Genomic DNA, 20,800 nt, shown 5'->3' on the forward strand with positions numbered 1-20,800 from the left:
CTTCCGTTTCCTATTGCGGTTCCTTTTTAACATTTTCGATGTACCTAATTAACATTCGTTCTTATCATGTTATCTTGTGTCATAGAAATAATAACATCGGCAGGGGTTTTCATGCGTGTGTTAATGTAAGTTAATGCATGTATTCCATACTACAATATCCTGGGCGAGCTCAGGAGTGCCCTCAACATAGCCGTACGTGCATGGACATCTCTTCCCCAGTCACACGTTACTGTGCAGCCGGCGATGTGGGGCCTTTGTATCAACTGATAATTTACATTGGACCTTTATTTGGGGTAAGTAATAGGATTAAGATTGAAATGCTCTATAAATTAATAATATGCATTTGTGTAACATTTCCATCCTTTTCCAGAGCATGTTTAAATATATATATATATTTCCGATAATTTATACTGCCCCTCCCCACATTTACTCCAGTATTGTTTAGGTCCCTTGAAAAATGTAAGAGGAACTACCTCATTCATTTCCCTAGAGGGCTTCTTCATCAATGCTTATGATGTTTATGACGGCTGATGGTGGAAATGTTGGGGTTCCAACCAGCCTTTCAGCTGAGGACTCCCAACATACATTCTTATGAAACTGGAAACCTAAAGATTATAAATAAACCTAAGAATAGGGCAGTTCTTAACTAAATAACAAGGCAGTTTAGAACAGAACTCTGTTATTATTATATAACAACATATATAGACATATATAATTGTAATACATTCAGTACAAAGTCATAAGTGGTAACTACAGAAGAATTACTGAACATGCGCGTAAGTTACACGATATGCCATATATGGCAAACATAATAACAACACAGTAGAAATACAATACATAAGCAAGTGATAAACTAGTTTGACAGAAGGAGAAGTAACAAGGTCAACAGTCTACAAACTCAACCAGCAACAAAGATACACAGTTCTTATATTTAACTTGTACATATGCACTTGTTTTCTACCAACAGGAACTAACGGAAGGCCATCATTTTAATTATAATAATTGTTTCCTTCCAGAAACACCAAAAATAACATAACATTCACCCATAAGATTTCATGGCAGAAATATTATTGGCATTAGAATCTCACTAAGTGTAAATACATTTCTTTATTAGAAAAAAAAGATACTGTACATATATTAACTGATACTAATAACTAAGGAGAAATTAATATAAAACATACATACACATATTCTGCTAGTTATGCACAAACCACAGCATTCTGATATGCTAGTATGTATCAACTATCTCCCATTTTATGGCAGGGCTAATTATTAAATATCCTTACGAACATAAGGTACATTGAGTCTGTCGCTAGGCTTGCTTATATTCAACCAATATTGCTGAACTGTTAGATGTGTGAAGCATTATTCTTCTCGACTAGATTGGAGGAGCATACACGTTGTATGACCTATACTATATACTGTACTTCAAACACCTCCATAATGGTGTTGTTTCTTTTACACAGCTCACTATTATTTCTGTAAATTCTTCCACAGTCTATTTAATTTAATAAACACGACAGAGCTGCACATTTAAAGCTAGTTACATCAGTCAACACCGGAAGAAAACACCAAATTGGATATTGTATGGATGACCTCAATCTATTTTCCTTTTCACAATATGTTAGGCCCACAAGCTGTTGGTGATGGATGACAGCATTAATATTTTGATACTTTAAAGTGTAGATATCTTCAATTTAAAGCTCAGAAAGCACTACTGTGAACCAGAACATATTACACACGGTTCAGAAATTATTTGTATATTATAGGAGTAAATGAGGAAAGATCGGCATGAAGACAGCTGAAGTTCCAAGTTTAGAATTAAATTTTCCTGAAGGTATCTGGTGGAGAAGCAGTTTAGAGCCAAAAACAAGATGACGAAGTTTGCAATCAACGCAGTACATACTGAAGAACAGAATCAAAAGAAAAGTAGGATAATGACAACATTCTATAATGTTCACTAAACATTTCTTTCCTAAGAGGCTGTGACATTAACACAAAAGCTCACAATGCTCCCAGAAATCCAATGTCTGAAAAAATTCCTTCGGTTATGTACATGACAATACTATGAAAAACCTTTATTCTCATGAACTGTCATTATTATTAAATGAAATTTATTCTAATCAAAAAGTTTTAGGTATCAATTATTGAACGCTTTATATAATATAAATATCTACTTTACTATGAACTTTACTAAAACTTGACCCAGCTAGTTGGCCGTGAGGTTAGAGGCTACGCAGCTTTGAGCTTGCATTCGGGAGAAAATTGGTTCGAACCCCCACTGTCTGCAGCCCTGAAGATGGTTTTCCGTTGTTTCCCATTTTCACACCAGGCAAATACTGGGGCTGTTCCTTAATTAAGGCCATAGCAGTTTCCTTCCCACTCCCAGCCCTTTTCTGTCCCATCGTCGCCATAAGACCTATGTCGGTGCATCATAAAGCCAATTGTAAAAATAAACAAGATAGAAGATTGTAACCACTTTATTCTGCTGATATACCATGGAAAAGTTCACTCAAATTCAAGATTCATCATCATCCACCATCTTCCAACTCCAGTTTCCTGGGTGTGGTGTACAAGTGCTCGCCACCTCCTGTCTTTACACCTTCTGTACCAGGACATCTGCCCATCTGAGACCCCTTTCCTCCACATCTGATTTTACTGCCTCTATCCAGGATTTCCTTGGACTGTAAGGTCAAAGTATTTTCTGGCAGGTCTCTCATTGTTCATTCTTATAATGTGCCCTTACCACTTACGTCTGCACTTCTTTGTTACACTGGTAATAGGGATCTTGATTCCAAGTAACCTTCCTGTTTACTTTATACCTGATTTTGTCCTTATGAGCAATTTGATTCACAGTTCTAATGCATCTCATTTCTGTTGCCTGAATTCTGCTATAGCCATTGTTTAGAAGAGTGCATGCCTCTAAACCATATGTAAAACTTGGTACAAAGTAGCTGTGATGGCACACATTTGTTTTTGCTTTTTATGTCATTTTGCAGTTCCAGAGTAGGTTTCTGACTTGATTGTAAAAGTCTGTATATAAATAAAAATCTCATAAACCTTACCTACCAAATTCATGAAAATTTAAACTTTAAGCAGTAAATAAATATGACATTCCTCCTATGAATGTCCAAGACAGTGTTAATATTTTGATACTTTAAAGAGCAGATACATGGTTTCAAGCAATATGATAAAAAAAATTTATGTTGGCAAAACCAAGATATTCCAGCTCAGAAAGCACTACTGTGAACCAAACTACACAGGGATATGAGAAGGGTCTCGTGATAAAGTTGTAAAAACCAACAGCTGATTGCAGTTTTTATATTTTTTACAAAATTGGGAAGTGTAGTGAATCAATTCCAGTTCATCTTTTATTGAGAAGATAATTTGAACCTTGCTGGAACAGTAGATGTTCCAGTCTAGTAATTAAGATAAAATTTTACTTCAGTTATTTACCCCATACGTTAAGAACTGAATCTCCAATATAAGAAGACATCATTTGAATTTCTTTACAATTCTTGCATTTGACATATCACGCCAACTGTCATGTTGACAAGAGGGATTTCTTCATCTCTATATGCTACAGCAGCATTAGATAAGTTCTCAACTGTCCTTTGCAATTGGTAAAATTCATATCAGACTATACCATGCCATTCAAATTCTTAGCACAGAGCTTCCTCAGCAGAGTGTATTGCTTCCATTTATTTGTGGTAGATTTTTTCTTTAATCTTTCCTGCCTGATCTACACTAGTCCAATCATTTAGCTGACACTAATAGCAGGGACCCCAGGTTTAAAAAAATCAGTGGTGGAGCTGTAATTCACAGTCTAAAATAAAAAGGGGGAGAGAGCCCAAATTTTTTAAAAATGTATTCTAATAAAAATGCGCTTTTTAGGTGTTTTTGAATGAGCTATATTTGATGGAAAATGAACTTTTTTTTTATTAGCTGTGTTTTCAACAATAATGAATGAGTTCAAACAAAAGTTAATCCACAGAAAAGGCAAAACTCTGTAATCACTGAAAAAGTAAGAGATTATACGTACAGTTTATATGGATTAAAAGGATGGTAACTAAATTGTTTCTTTAAAATCTTATGGTAAAAAACAGTACTCTAGTTTTCTCTTAGAATGATAACAAACTGAGTAAAAAATTACGTAAATTGCCTCAAATTTGGCCCTTATTGTTAGTGTAAAAAATAAAAGAGAAACTGTAATTCTTAAGTTTTCAGCACAGCATTTAAAATATTTGCAGAATTTCTAATTCTCACTCAAAGAAAGTGTTCTTACAAACAGTCTACCGTTGATGAAAATTATTGCCAGTTTCGAGGTTTCGTAACTTATAAGCTTCATGTTCCGTATTGATATTTACTTTTAGTTTCAAGGTTCAATTTGTTTTTTTCTTTCTTGATTATCAACATGCATGATTATGTTGTCATTCAATAATCCTTGCCTTGTGGTGCTGTGCAGTAAAAAGAATGTTCTGATGTACATGTAGAAAAGGATATAGTTGAAGTGATCTTTATCAACTTAACCAAATCTGGAATCAATTCATCAATGTGTTTAGTTGAGGAAACAAAACACACCAAGTCTTTTATACTTTGAACAATACATTCTTTAGATGTACACATATCTAACATATATCTGTGCAAAAGTAATCATTCATGGTCGAAGTCATAAAATTTTGCTATATAATTTGGAATATTTAGATTTGAAAAGAAGACACGTTTCAATCTCTTTGGAGTAAGTCATAGCACATGTAGAAAATCAATCATCAAAACAGCTGATCACAACATCTACAACTTCGAAATAAATGTTTCCTGTGATAATCACGGGGGCTGGCAAAAGCAGCGGGTCCAACGCCATTATCAAGTCTGAGGAATTTTTTGAACTCTTGGAATAATCTGTTGTTTGACATTTTTTTTTTTGTCAACTTCAAGCGAAAGCTCCAAACTCCATGGAAATATTAATTAGTTTGAGATAACTTCAAAACAAAAATTTGGGGGTTTGCTCAAGCACTTTAGCACCCCCAGAGTCGGCACCCCTGTCTAATAGTATTACGTTTGATTGGTCTTGGGCATCCACGAGTTTTTCATCCATATGGTACTTCCCTAATACGAGAGTTTCTGAGAGATTGGAACTCTTCTTTCTTCAGTTGTGAAGATGATGTCCTGTTTGAAACACTTCGGGCTGATTGCAGAAATGATCACTAATTTTAAGACAGACAATGCCTAAGTTACGCATGATGTTCCATTGCATAACTAATCTTCAGCCGGTGTTTAGCAAGACATCGTTTAAGTTTCAATATTGGTTCAAAAATGGAAATAGAAGTATCTTTCATGCTAATCTATGCTGGTCGGAACCAATTAAATTCATCGAAGTATTTGTCAAATGTCAGTCATCTGTCATCCGATAATCGTAACACATGGCTAAACATGGCCATGACCTGTCTACAGAAGGAGAGTAAAACAACATGCCAGGCTGATTACCTAGATGTTAGGCCCCTTTAAACAACAAGCATCAGACAACATGCCACTGTATGAGGAAGTATACTTTTGATTATCGTTTTGTCATTAGGGTGAGTATAGTCTAAACAGCAGCAGACTGTTACTATTAGGTGTCCTCAGCCTCTCTTTAGTTCTGCGATAGCAAGAGCTTTCTGTACAGGATGATTTTCACCATGCCGCTTAATGTGCCCATACCAGCAGAGTTCTCTCTCCTTCAGACTTTCACCAATAGCAGTGGTTCTGAAGGACCCTCAGATCTGAAGATTTCCCATTTTTACACTAGGCAAAATACAGGGTCAGTTATTAAGACCACGGCTGCTTCCTTCCCAGTCCTTGCCTTTTCTCATCTCATCATAATTGCCAAAAAACCTATTTAAAATGAACTTTTGCGATCTCACAGCAGACGGCCTACAGGAAGCCGTTGTAGTAACCTTTCTCCCCGAGATTCAGCTATGTAATGCAGGAGGGAGCTGATAAGAAACCATTTAAATGTGCTAATATAACTTTTTGTGTCAAAATTATAGATTTAAATAACTATTTTGTGTGTTGATTTAAAGATGCTGCATCTTCCTTTTCTGTTTTTAAACTATGCTAACCTAACTTATATTATGTGAAATTTTCACCTATTATATCCTCCCCTATTTTTGAAGTTTAAAGTTAGAGGGAAAAGGGGGTGTAATAGACAGGCAAATAAGATACTCCAAGTATAACTTGAAGCTTAAGAAATGTTCAATTCGCTCTGGATTTGATTTCTGGCCAGGCCAGGGATTTTTAAATGGATGAGAAAGCTGGTTTAATGGTTCACTCAGCCTATGTGAAAACAACTGAGGACCTACCTCATGGTGAGATAGTGGCCCGCGTCTAGAAAGGCAAGAATAATGGCCGAGAGGATTTGTCAGACTGACCAGTTGTAATTTGCAGGTATTTGGGCTGAGCAGCAGTTGCTTCGCTTGGTAGGCCAAGGCTCAAGGTTGTGGTATCAGATGTTTATGATCCTATTAATTCACTGCTTTCAGTATTTCATAGTGAACTACTGTATGTTTAAAAAATACACACACTTTAGTTTCAGAAAACTGGCCTTAATATGGTGTTATAAATTTAATTATAATTTAAAATGTTAATTTTCACATAGTATGCACTTTTAACTCTATCAAACACCATGTTAAATGGCTGAAACACATTGAGATAAGTCTATATCCCCCCCCCCCCTTTTTTTTTTTCCTCTTCAAAATTCTGAATTTGTGGTTTGTTAATAGGCACTGTAAAATTTTGACCCAACAGGGACTATGCCTATTTAAGTTTAAAGGAATGGATCAGTGATCTCCCAGGGAATACAGTGAATAGAAATGCAATGCCCACAGTACCATCTCTTGTGAATAAACAACTATTTTAGGCAACATCTACAAGCATCTTTTTTACACTAGGTTCAACTTAGCAAGACATAAGGTCTTTGTCTGGATTATGGTGAAAACTGAATGATAGTGGGTGGATTATCTTCTTAAGTGCATGAAGGGGGATGAAAGTAATCATGATCTTGAATACTAATAAAATTGTGCTGTTGGACTTTTGTGCAACACCATTTCAATTGGGCAGTGAACAAATAATTTCTGAACACACACTATACTGGTTTACAGATTAAAAATATAATATACAATATTTATATATAAAAAGGGAAAGCTGAAACTGCTTAATTCTATAAACAGATTATTTACAAATTTCTTCAGAAAGAAATTACATGCTGTACAGTTTGGTATATAAAATAATAATCTTACTCTGCATCTAATACAACTTTAAACAAGTTCTAGGGACATGTATAAATAGTCCAAAGCTACGCCTATATTTACGAAAATAAATAAATCAATTGCAAAACTGATCAACAAATAGGCAAAAATTCCACTGCCTTAATCAATCATCAAAGTCGAGACACAGGGAAATGATAAGCAGCTAGAATAAAAACCTATTGCTCGATGTGTAACTTACACAATATACGGTACACAAATAATATCCGATGCCTTAACAATGAAGACATACAAACAAATGAGTACAACTGACGTGCACAAGCTACTCGGGGAGAAAATATTTATTTACAATTATAAAATATGTTGTTGGTTCTCCAGTAGTATAGCACTGTCTGTCCTTTTTCCTTTGCAGCACCTGAGATCATAATCTAACACCCAGAAGATAAAGATAAGTGTTACTAAGTTTAGGCCCCTGAAAATCCATACACTTCAAGGACTCGAATCTCAAAGTCTCCACCATCACAAAGGGGTGGGTTGTTGAAGGTCAGGCAGCGATCCGTCTTCCCATAACGTATGTTTTCGTCCATCCAAATGGCCTGGCCTTCTCTGTAAAATAAGAAAAAACCATAAAATAGTAATAATAATTTTGTGCAAAGTATTTACCCTGGTGCAGTCCTTGTAAGGCAGATTCTCCAACGAGGGTGGGCAGTTTCTGCCATTTATTGCAAACATCATGTTAGTGTGGTGGATAATGGTGTGTAGTGTACGAGTTTCAGAGATGTTGGGCACAACACAAACATCCAGTTCCTAAGTCAAGGGAATTATCCATTTAAGATTAAATTCCTTGACCTGGTTGGGAACTGAACCTGGAGTCCAGTGTGTTAACCATTCAACCAAGGAACTGGACAAATAATACAGTATAATTATTCATATAAATAGTCCCATTGATATTACCTTTCTCTACAAATACAATACTGTATTTATTAGTGCAATGGATGCATTTTTCTTCTTCCAATTTTTAAGAAAAAAAATTGGGGGTGCATCTTTTAATGCAAGGAAATACTGACAACAAAAAATTTAGACTATTAAAACATGCACCACCTTGAATGTGAAATAATCGATATCAACAGTGACAGCTACAAATGTTAAAAACATTAAATTATGGTTTCCTTCTGGGAACTTAATTTTTGAGCTACAAATGTGTCTATGATCAGTAACTAGAGTGAGTTGTATTAACTTCTGAAATAAAACACAATGTCAAACAGCTTACCATAACTTAAAATTGGATAAAGTACAGCAGTAACTATTGTTAAAACAAAACATTACTAATTACTAACATGTTTTAGCCGCTATTAACACAGACTTTATTCATTCCTGACAACTGTATGCATTCTACTTGGTTGTTGTAGAATGTATTTTGTGCACATTAAAAAGAGTCAAACATGATTCAAGGTTTCATAAAGGGTTATTTAAAATCTTTAATTTGAACATTATTATTCCATCCTTATTTATGAAAAAAAAAATTCTCTCTTGCACCCTGTCACCCCCATTACACTTTTTCCTTTCCCTGGCCATGTGTGTGTCCGTAGTGTCAGCACTCCGAATTATCATTCACGGTCAGCTCTTCTGATCCATAGAGTATTGCCTATGCAACGGGGATATTCTTCTCCTTACAGTGGTTTCAGCCATTCGTCATCATGTTACTATTAGGTGTCCTCAGCCTCTCTTTAGTTCTGCGATAGCAAGAGCTTTCTGTACAGGATGATTTTCACCATGCCGCTTAATGTGCCCATACCAGCAGAGTTCTCTCTCCTTCAGACTTTCACCAATAGCAGTGGTTCTGAAGGACCCTCAGATGTGATCATTAAGTACTTAGTCAGTTCAAATAAAATCTGCAGATCACTGCAGCATTTGGAGCAAAACATGAGGGCAGGTCTGACAACCATGTTGTAAACTTTCCCTTGAAATCATTCAAATGCAATTTTTCCTGGAAAAAAATTTACTTAGATTGTGATTTAATCCAGCTTGCCACAGCAAATTAACACACTGAAACACAGTTCACATTTTAACAATTCAGCACGGTGTGATAGATCATAAAACACTCGTCCACATTCAATGCCATCTTACACTTATCACATTCATAACTGGATTCATCCCTGTTCTTTCCCTTGGGATTTTTCTCACAACAGTCGTAACAGACCTTTCACCTTCTGGATGGAGACGCCTTGCTTGCTGTTGATGTTATTTTGACAGGGAAGTGATTCCAATGCTTGCCTTGTAACCTCACTGGTGCACTTCCTGCACTGGGCATGCCTCTGGTAGGGTAATCAGCAGAGCAACACCCTCCAAAATTTGCTCTGCAACATCGACCTTGAAACTGGACAAGATGAGCCTCCTTCTTCTAGGATTCAACATGCAATGAAACAACACTAGCATTTTGCACTGTATTGTCGAGGACATAGAAATATATTTTCTTGTAACCTATGTCATATATTACATTGTCATATAGTCTCAGAGGTTATGATGGAAGGTGTTGGTCATGTGAATCAACACCTATCATTTCAGAATTATGGTCCACAACCATGTCAATTCACATTCGTATCTATGCGACCACCAAATTGAACCAACTCGGTTTGGTTTCAGAAACGGACTGGGAACTCATAAGGCACTTTTCTCTCTGAATGTTTTGAGTCAGAGATGCCTGGAGATGAATGTCAACGTGTACGCATGCTGCATCAACTACTGAAAAGCTTTTGACTGCAAATCTCGTCCAAAACTTGCTGAGGTTTCGAAAACAACTGGTGTTGATGCTGGTGATCTACGTATCACTCAGCTCTACTGGAATCAAACAGCAGAGGTCAAAATAGAGGGAGAGACAACCGAGGACATAGCTATACATAGAGGCATACGACAAGGCTGTGTCCGGTCCCTACTCTGAGGCCATGTTCAGAGAAGCTGTCCAGTAGGTTAACCTAGTGATCAGGATGAATGGCAATGTCATTAATAACATCCGCTTTGCTGATGATACCGTTGTGTTAGCCAGTAACATTGTTGGTCTTCAAATTATTGATAACATCATAAGGATCAGTGCAGCATATGGTCTGTTCATGAATAGTGGCAAGACCAAGCCTATTGTATTTTCAAAAACATCTAAGCAGGCCTCACTGCACATCAACAACAACACAAGTGTTCAGCAAGTATCATACTTCAAATATATTGGGACTATAGTGACTGAGCATTGCAATCCCCAGAATGAAATCTTATCCAGGATTGGGCAAATCAAAAATTTGTTCAAGAGTATGAGGGCCCTACTCACCAGTAGAGATCTAAAACTTCATCTCCAAGTTTAGATGTTACAATGCTATGTTTTTTCCAGCCTTCTGTATGGTTTTGAAGGCTGAATGTTCAGCCCTTTTTCTTGAGAGGCAGATTGAAGCTTTTGAAATATACTTGTACAGAGGAATGCTTCGAATATCCTGGGTAGAAAGGAACAATGAGGAAGTCCTGAACTTGTTAAATAAGAAAAAGAGCTAACGACCATCAAGGAACAAAAGCTCAGGTACACTGGGCACATCACGAGAGGTGAACGATATGAACTTCTCCTAACTCATCATCAAGGCGAAAATTGAAGGAAAACAATGTGGGAAGACTGAGAAATCCCTGGCTTAAAGGCCTACGCCACTGGTGCGGACGAACGTCCATTCAAATCTTCAGAGCCGCTGTTTCGCAAGTTATAATCAATTGGATCACCAACCTTCACAGGGAGACTGTATCAGAAGAAGTAATAGTAGTTGTAATTTTCCCTTTTCTAAGGTTTGTTGCTGCAAAATGGGGCGGCGACTGAGTCGGTGGCTATGTGGTTTTGGTCACGTAGCTGTCACCTTGCATTCGGGAGATAGTGTGTTTGAACTCTATTGTCAGCAGCCTTGAAGATGGTTTCCCATTTTCACACCAGGCAAATGCTGGGTCTGTACCTTAATCAAGGCCATGGTTGCTTCCTTCCCACTCCTAGCCCTTTCCTATCCCATAGCTGACATAAAACCTTTAGTATGGTGCGACGTAAAGCAGAATTGTACAGAGAGAAAAACAAAAGTGAAATATACTAATTATCCATATAAATCTCCATGATTTGTCACATAGTTAAAGAACAATTGCCTCGCCACACAGCAGTCTTCTGGCATCACCTGTCTCATGTTCTTTACCAACATATATCTGAAACTTCCAGTAGTAACTACTGACAGAACAGGAAACTTTATGGACTTTTATTCTGAAACCAGCTCTTTTTGAAGGGTGAACTGCACAAAAGCCAAGCACTTCCTGAACTTCATCAGACTTTCATCAATACTTTTTCTGGACACATACACCTTCTGAAAATTATTCAAACTATAGTTGCAAATATATACTTATGATACTGAATTAGCTTTGGGACATGGTTTCTGATAAAAGAAGTGTTTCTCTAACCCTTCTTTTGGTCCAGTATTCTTGAAGACTTTTTAGTTTGAGACAAGATAATACATGAAGCAAAATGAGCCTTTAGTTTGTCTTTTGTGACAGGAAACCAGTTCTCCTCATCAATTTTGTTTCTTATAGAGTTACTTTCAATTTCATGGAGTGACTGCTGCATTAGCATTAGTTTTATTCATGATATGTTCCTAAAATTTGTCAGTCAAAAACTCGCCTAGCACTTCAGCTTTCCCTGAATTCTCACTTATCTTCTTGCTACTAGAGCATACAGGTCTCCATCTATATTACACCACATATTATTTGGTACACTGTTTGTGTCCACTTGCAGCCTTCGAGGTTGTGCACATGTCCACCAGCATCCCCTTCTTTATTTTCTTCAACAATGTCATCTAATTCTTCAGTACTGCTGCTAACGCCACTCAAAGGTGATTCGGTATCACTTTCATCCGAAAGACCATCACAGGCATTGTTTTCCAAAAAAATAAAAAAATAAATAAAAAGTGATAATGACATCACCTTCACCAGAGCTATACGCAGCAACTGACTCAAAGAAGAAGTTTTAACTGACATTTGAAACCTGTTCAACAGTGAAATACATGAATTAAAAGTCTTTCAAAGTCCACCTATTCAATACAATGACATTTTATTGTGATTCAATCACATGTCAAATGGTCAAATGGTACTAGTTTCGGCATCTATGTGCCATCATCAGCCTTAAGTACAAATTAAACAATTATATACATATTCTTAAAACATCTAAAACACATTTTAACACATTATAAAATACATTAGTGTAATGATATACAAAATAAGTTAAAATTATGTTACAAGTGATTGCTGTGATATAAAATTCTTAAAATTCTGGCATTTCGTTATATAGTCCAGTCTGTGTACATCTGGGATAAGTGAATTTGTGGTGTTATATGCTGTCTATGTGAGCGACACTTATTCACTTGATAATATCACGTGATCAAAATAAACTTCCCCGGAACCACCTACTATTAAGTGAATAACTATCACTCACATAGACAGCATATAACAGCACAAATTCACTTATCCTGGATGTACACAGACTGGACTATATAACGAAATGCCGGAATTTTAAGAATTTTATATCACAGCAATCACTTGTAACAATTTTAACTTATGTATCATTACAGTAGTATATTTTATAATGTGTTAAAATATATTTTAGATATTTTAAGAATATGTATATAATTGTTTAATTTGTACTTAAGGCTGATGATGGCACATAGATGCTGGAACTAGTACCATTTGACCATTTGACATGTGAATGAATCACAATAAAACGTCATTGTATTGAATAGGTGGACCTTGAAAGAATTTTAATTACTGTAATCCCACTTCAATACGGAACCCATTGAAATTCATAACTATAAAAGTGAAATACATAGCTGAAGGGCTTAGATGGCAGAAATTAGATCAACATCTCGTAGAAATGTTGGGATAGCAAATAAATATCGATATGCATCCATGGAAAACTCCACAAAGCAGTACAGAACCAGGATGAAAATTTCTATTTTTGTACTTATGGGAACGCGTGGACAATGATGGAAACTTTTGTCACTGAAAGGCAATGGGCATCCATCGTACAAGATGCCTGTCGGCAATTGCTATTTAGAGAGGCTAACAATTACAAGTGTGATCTACAATTGCTAGATCAAAGCCTTCCCTCAAATCTAAGATAAAACGTACTGTTGTCTGGTTTGTTGCACTATGGTACAGAATGTTGATTGACATCATATAAATATCATGGTCAACCAATATCACCTGAATGGATTGTGTTTACGACACAAGGATGTGATGTGTTATAGATGTGCTTTTATTTATTTATCCATGTCCAAAATCACTACAATCTACTGTATTTAAAACTACTCTATTTACACTTTGTTTTTCCAGTATTCGACTGTCGAGATGGCACCAAATCCTCCACACTACATGGTTTAGGCAGATTTCTACATATGACAAGGTGTCCATGATGTTTCTTTTCACCACACTCATACAAATCTTGATCACCATAACCCCATCTTTTCAGGTTGGTTTTACATCGTTTCACTCCAGATCTTAATCTGTTAAGGGTCTTCCAATGTCCATATTGAAGATAATGTGCTGCAGCTGGCTTCTCGTTCACTTCCCATAATACTACAGGCAACTTTCTTCTCCAGAGTTCCTTTCGCCGAGATTTGGCTGATGATGTGATTGACGTTGTTTGTAGGAAGATCTTCCTCGATTTCAATCTTGATGGGTGGACGTGAAGTCCGAACATTGGATGTCTTGGATCTGTTTCTTGCTTCTTCTTCTTCTTCTTCTTCTCAATCTCTGCTGCAACTTGTCTCCTAACATCTGGAGGTGCTACTCTCATAAGTGGAAAGATCTTATTAACAGAGTTGGTCATAAGCAGCCTGTAACAGTGCGATCTGTCTCGTGGAGGGCAACATCCACTTGGTTTGTATGAGCGGAATTCCTCCAGACTGGAACAGCATACTCTGCAGCAGAGAAACACAGGGCAAGGCCAGATGTACGGAGGACGTTAGGCTGTGCTCCCCATGTTGTGTGTGTGAGTTTGCGAATTAGATTATTCCTGCTGCATAATTTCTGTTTGGTATCTATACAGTGCTGTTTATAAGTTAGGGCACGGTCCAACTTTACCCCTAGATATTTGGGTTGATCACAATAGTTGAATGTGTGTCCTTTCCAGGTTACATTCAACTCCTTTCTTGCTTCCTTGTTGCGCAGATGGAATGCACATACCCACGTTTTCTCCGGATTGAGTTTCAAGTGATTCTCGTCATAGCAGAGAGCTAATTCTTCAAGAGCAGATGTCAGTCTTAATTCTATTTCTTCAAATATCACTCCTTGAGCAGCAAGAACTGTGTCATCCGCTTAGATGAAAGCCCTAGTTCCGGTGTTAAGTGGCTGATCGTTGGTATAGATGTTATATAATATAGGAGCCAACACACTTCCTTGGGGGGGGGGGGCATTCTTTTGACATCTCCATCGGCTTTTCTTGTCCTTCAGAGTGACAAAAACCAATGAAAAAGCCAAATCAAATAGATAGTATAGCCAAATAGTAGACCCAGTGACTAGGTGGGACAAACACTGAAAAAAAAAAAAAAAAAAAAAAAAAAAACACCAAGAACCCCCTCACCTTAAATAAACGAGTAAAAATTCATGTCTTGAGAGCAGAAATTATTTATATCGAGCTGCTTTTGATGCTGCTCACCGACTCCCTAAGCCATCACCTTGACACTTTCATGGAGTAAGAAAAATTTACCAGGTACCCTTCAAATATCCGACTACCTCTGCCGGGTTTGAACCTGCTATCTTGGGATCCAGAGGCTGACCCTACCACTGATTCACAGAGACCCAATCAGATATGTACTGCAGAGTATTAAAACTTACATATGAGAAATTTGAAAAGTTTCTGATGAAGGTACATCCAATTACACAAAAGGAGGATAATCTGATGGCTCTGGATCTCAAGAGAGTTCCACTTTCTCCTTGTTCTTTCTGTTGTCCTCATTTATGGGGGCATGGGCGTTCACGATAGTGTATATTCTATTGGTAGATTTGAAAACCAAAGTTGATAGTATTTCACACTGGGACTCAAACTGGACTATGGAATCCAGGACATTCTTGGAAGCCAGTTCCTAGGTGTGGCATGTTTTTCATGACTCTTAGACCAACCTTTCCCTTGTATATCCTGAACCCTTCAGAGTTGAAGTTGTTTTCATCTATATATCTGGTCTCCTGAAGTGCCGTTATGATAATTCAATGATTTCCAAGAGTGTCTGTAAGGTGTTTTATTTTTCAGTTTTAAGAAGAGAATTAGCATTGAAGGTGGCTATGAAATTCGGGTATTTGCATTCGATTTTGTTTGAGGTTCCAAGATGCTCTGACTCGTCTCTGTGTAACGCTGCAGACTCCCCAAAATCTGAATCCGTTGGTGTGTGGGCGTGATGTGTTCTGGGTTTGTTTGTGCTTGATTAAATTCAGAGCTTTCTTGATGGTTGATTATTAGTGACAATTGCGATTCTGCATATTATGTGATTTTAGTTCTTTCCAATTGAATTTCACGTAATTTCTTTCTGCGATTTTGGTTATGTAATGCTTGTTTTCTTGTTTAAAAATACTTTATGAAAATACTTTGGCTTCTAATTTTTTTAAACTTTAATTTATTTATATCTCTGATGTTGAGGTATTAATAGTTCATTAACTTTGTTAACATTTCCCCATTTATTATTTATTCAATTTAGATTTAAACAGTACCTTATGTTATTTCAATGCATGTTAGGGTAATGCATCGATTCCTCTCTTCCAGGATTTCTATCCTCGAGATGGACTTTCAGTTTCTTTCAATTCTACTCAGGCTTATCAGCTAGAGAACCACCTGTGATTGCCAACTTACACTTCTGAGGGTTTACCCTTTTAGTTGTCTCTTACAACAGGCAGGATATACCATGGATGTATTCTACTGTCCGCACCCACTGGGGAAGATATACCTAGATTTAATATCATACCTATTTAAGCCTAATTGTTGTTGTTGTCAACACAGTTTAACTTAAGAAGCTTCAGATATATTGGTCAGTACTCCTACGTTAAATGGCACATTTTAACTGTCTGACAACCTCAAGCATTTTCTGGTACAGTTCCATGCAAATTAACCAGAACATGACATAACATGCACATTTTTCTTTCTTTTCTGGTACTTATTCACCTATTATTAATAGAAAGATGATGGAAATCCTCAATACTGAACTGCAAGACCTATCCTGGAGCTGATTGTGAATCTGATCATGTACTCTTCATTCAGTTATGCCTTAAACTAAGATTCAAACTCGTGATCTCTTCATCAAAGTTAATAACAGCGAATTTAAACCGTGGACGTTGGCTGTAAATAACGGCAATGGGGTGGTTCTGAGTGAAATTGAACAAGTCGCTGAAAGATGGACGGAATATTACATACAGCTGTGTTCTGATGACAGCCAAGATGATAATATCATCAACCAGATGAGCTTCAATATTGATCATGAGCCTCCAGTCCTGAACGTGAAGTAGATCAGGCAGTTCAACATCTAAAAAGTCACAAAGCTGTTGGCAGTGATAATGTATCCGGTGAGATGATTAAAAGTATGGACAAAGAGGGTATTGCCTTACTCCAATCTCCAGTACAGTGTGGAATACAGGATTATGGCCTCGAGACTGGGTTACTTCCATATTTACACCCTTACACGAAAAGGGATCCACAATGGACTGCAGTAACTATCGCTTTGGTCTCGCATGCCAGCAAAGTTCTGTTACATATTATACACCGGCAGCTAAGGTCATTTCTCCAGAGAGAAATTCTTCCAGAACAGAACATTTTGTTCAAGGTCGAGGCACAAGGGAGCAGATATTTAACATCCGACAGCTCACTGAATAGATGTACGAATTCAACATACCAATGTTGATTTGCTTTTTAGATTACAAGAAAGTGCCCGTGTGTTCGTTGGTACAAGCTTTGGGAAGTATTGCATGTGTTCCTCTTCATCTTACTGCTTTGATAAAAAGCTTATACGAAAACACCGCTCAAGTCAAGCTGGACTGTGGCTTATCAGATGCCTTCAGAGTGAGACAAGGTTGCATTCTGTCTCCACTGTTGTTCAACATATACGGGGAATACATCATGCGAAGGGTTCTGGACAGCTGGCATGATGGAGTGTCAGTTGGAGGAAGGATGTTACAGAATCTGCATTTTGCTGATGATACTATTCCATTGGCAAGCAGTGAAGATGAACTTGCTGAATTGTTGCAGCGGGTAGAAAATGAAAGTCTTCAGTTTGGATTGGAAGTGAATTGCAGCAAAACCAAAGTGATGTTTGTTGATAAGAGGAAAGAAGCTCCAATTTAGTGGTTGTCTAGTTGGCCTAGATAATGTTAATGGATTTGTTTATCTTGGCTCCTTGCTGAGCAACAGTGGTAGCTACAAGAAAAAAAAAATCAGAAGAAGAATTGCTCTTGGAAAAGTTGCTATAGATAAATTCCAAATGATCTGGCATGACCGAGCAATCAGTAAAAAGATGAAGAAGCGTCTGGTTTGTCTCTTAGTATTTTCAGTCTTCTGTGGCTGTGAATCACGGACAGTGAAGACCAAGGACAAAAAGAGCATCAACGCATTTGAAATGTGGTGCTGGTAGAGGATGCTACGAATACCTTGGACGGAGAAAAGATCGAACTCCTCCATAATCAAAGAGCTTGGTATCCCGAATTGACTTTCCAATCTTGTTAAAGAACACTGCAGTTCTTTGGCCATGCATTATGGAGAGAAAATAGCCTTGAAAAACTAGCTGTTCAAGGAAAAGTTAATGGTATCAGGCCACGTGGAAGAGCTCCCAGTTATCATTGCTATAAGACCTATCTGTGTCGGTGTGACCTAAAGCCACTAGGAAGAAAAATAAAAAAAACCTCCCAGAACATGGCTAGACCGGATCAAAGATGCAACTCGCGCACCTCTTCGAGTGACAATTCGGAACGCAGAAAACCACAGGCAATGGCGACTGCTGGTGAGCAAAGTAAGCATGAGATCATGATACTCAGACATGAGTTATGTGAGACTGAGAAGAAGAATCTTTGTTAGAGCAGAATGCAGCCCAAAAGGCAATTTCGTATCTTCGACTGCGCAGCGAGAGACAGAAGTATGAGGTACGGGGATGCCAAGTTGCCTACTCATTACAGCACGGACAGAAAAAGCATAAGCACGAAACTGTAAACATTTCTTCATCCAGTTATATCTCTGATTCCAAAGTGATGAACTATATTTTTTGGGGGGTTTAAAGTTTCTTTTTAAAGTTAATTTTAAATATCAAACCCCAGGAAAGTGTTGAAGGAAATTTTTGATATATTAAGGAGGATAAATGGAAGGTAAAAGAAATGAAAGGTGAAGACCAGCAATGTATACAGAGACATGATTAATGAGGCACTTCAAGCACCCTCAAAACTTAAAAACTTGGTACCAGAGAAGCTGATATGTCCACGATTCCTGGAAAAATAAAAATTTCCCCAAAACCCGAGCAGACTGAGCTTGGGAGGTTCAAATTTGAGGCTCAAAAGCAAAACACCGTTAAGTATGCTAGCTGTGTAAAAAATAATGAATGTGCAATTACAAAATTAATATACTAAATACTCTTGCGTGAACTGCACACCTTTATGTATACTGTATTGAAATGGAGGAACTTCATGAAGTCCAATAAAACAACAAAACTAAAACTACTGTTTAACAAATTAATAAATAGAAAATTACCTATGCATTAATTAGAAGGATAAGAGTTGGGAGATGTTCACACAAAAACTAGAGGACTCAAAAGGGAATCATGAGATGTTATATGGAATAATGAAGAGTGGGAGATCAAAGGGGATATTAAAGCAATTGAAACAGAGGATGGAATCCTAATCCAGAATATAGAAACAAAGAAAAAATGGGAATGCATTAGTGTTTGCAGATGATGTTGCCAAGAAGTAAGTATAAATAACCACCTAATCGATACTTTATTAATGCCTCAGGCAAAACTGAATAATTATTAAAACTTACAGGACATGTTTCGACCACTTAGTGGTCCTCTTCAGCTGTATAAATAAAGAACTGAAAAGAAAAACATTATGACAATAAGCACAAATAAAAGTTCTTTGGAGACTCCTTTGATAAAAATGGAGGTCATCAGAATAGGTCATCTTGCCTCTCGTTCTTGTTTGGAAAAGATGTTTATTCTGCGCTGTCTAGAGGGTCTGTCTTTGAGCGCGACCTGGTGAAGTAACGATGTGATACAGTTTGACAGTTCATGGAAAGCTCTGGAGAGAAGGGAAGTAGAGTTTTATCGTCATCTAAAATAACATGTGAGGGAGGAGGGAGATTGGGCTGTGCTTCTGCGATGTCGTGTTTGATTATATCTCTTGTTCGTCTAGTCTGTTTCATGTCTACCCATTCGAAGTATTTGCTAATATTCTCATATAAGATGTTTTTATGCTCGTTGTTTTCATTGAGATTCTCTTCACCGTTTTCCAATTTATCAAGAACGATGTGGATGTTTTCCAGGTTGTTCATAAGATTACCTTTATTAATCATACAGATAATTTGAAGGTCCTGTTTTATATTGGTGAATTTGTGGTTGGACTCTTTCATATGGGATCCCATGGCAGAGAATCTTTTGTATCTTTCAGCATTGACGTGTTCTTGATATCTAATTGAGAAGTTCCTTCCAGATTGTCCCACGTAAGTTTTTTTACATTGAGCACAAGTCAGCTTATAAATACCTGATTCCTGGAATTCGTCATCTTTAAGTTTATTAACTTTATTATGACTAAAGAATCTATGTTTCGTGTTGTTGTTTGTAGAGAAGGCTACCTTGGTATTGTGTTTCTTGAATAAGTTGGTGATTTCGTAAATCTTCGGGTTATTAAAGGTGAATTTTACATATCCTTTTTCTTTTTCTGAATGCTGTTTAAGTTTAATTTGTTGTTGGTATTTGCATTTAGTGATGATTTTATTGATGAATTTCAAACTGAAACCATTATGTAGAGCCTGTTGACGAATGAAAGAAAGTTCCTTTTTTCTGTCTGTTTCTGTTAGCGGAATTTCAAAGACTCTGTTGACGAAACTATAGTAAGCTGAGTTCTTTTGCGAGATGGGATGTAAAGAATCACTTTTGATTGTAGTTGGGGTAAAAGTGGGTTTCCTGTATATTTTAAATTGGAAATGGTTGTCTTTACGAATTGTTTGGATATCCAGAAAATTGAGTATGCCTTTCTCTTCTTCTTCAGCTGTAAATTTTATGTTTGGGTCTAAATTATTCAAAGTATTAAGGATACTGTGACTATCATTTATTTCCTTGTTAATTATGGCATAGGTATCATCAACATATCGAAGCCAGAGATCGAGTCCTTTAATGTGACCTACTATCTGAGTGTGTTCCAAAAAGTCGAGGTAAATGTTAGCTAAAATTCCAGAAGCCATTGGAAGTCCATCTTGCTGATATATTTTATTATTAAAAGAGAAGAAATTCAAGTTAACTTCATCTCATGTAACAAGTTCCTTCGACATC

At 37.0% G+C, this 20,800-nt stretch overlaps 1 protein-coding gene across 2 annotated transcripts in view; it reads right to left on the reverse strand.

Moving 5' to 3' along the window:
- Window positions 1–669: 669 nt before the first annotated feature.
- Window positions 670–20,800, reverse strand: part of sky (GTPase-activating protein skywalker) — a 392,630-nt gene continuing 372,499 nt past the window's right edge. For both annotated transcript variants that reach the window (XM_067151605.2, XM_067151606.2), the window contains one exon: window positions 670–7,847. In XM_067151605.2, coding sequence (XP_067007706.2) covers window positions 7,706–7,847 — 142 coding nt within the window. In that variant the 3' untranslated portion in view covers window positions 670–7,705. The remainder of the gene's footprint in view (window positions 7,848–20,800) is intronic.

This window comes from Anabrus simplex, chromosome 7, assembly GCF_040414725.1.
Source record: "Anabrus simplex isolate iqAnaSimp1 chromosome 7, ASM4041472v1, whole genome shotgun sequence".
Lineage (NCBI taxonomy): Eukaryota > Metazoa > Arthropoda > Insecta > Orthoptera > Tettigoniidae > Anabrus > Anabrus simplex.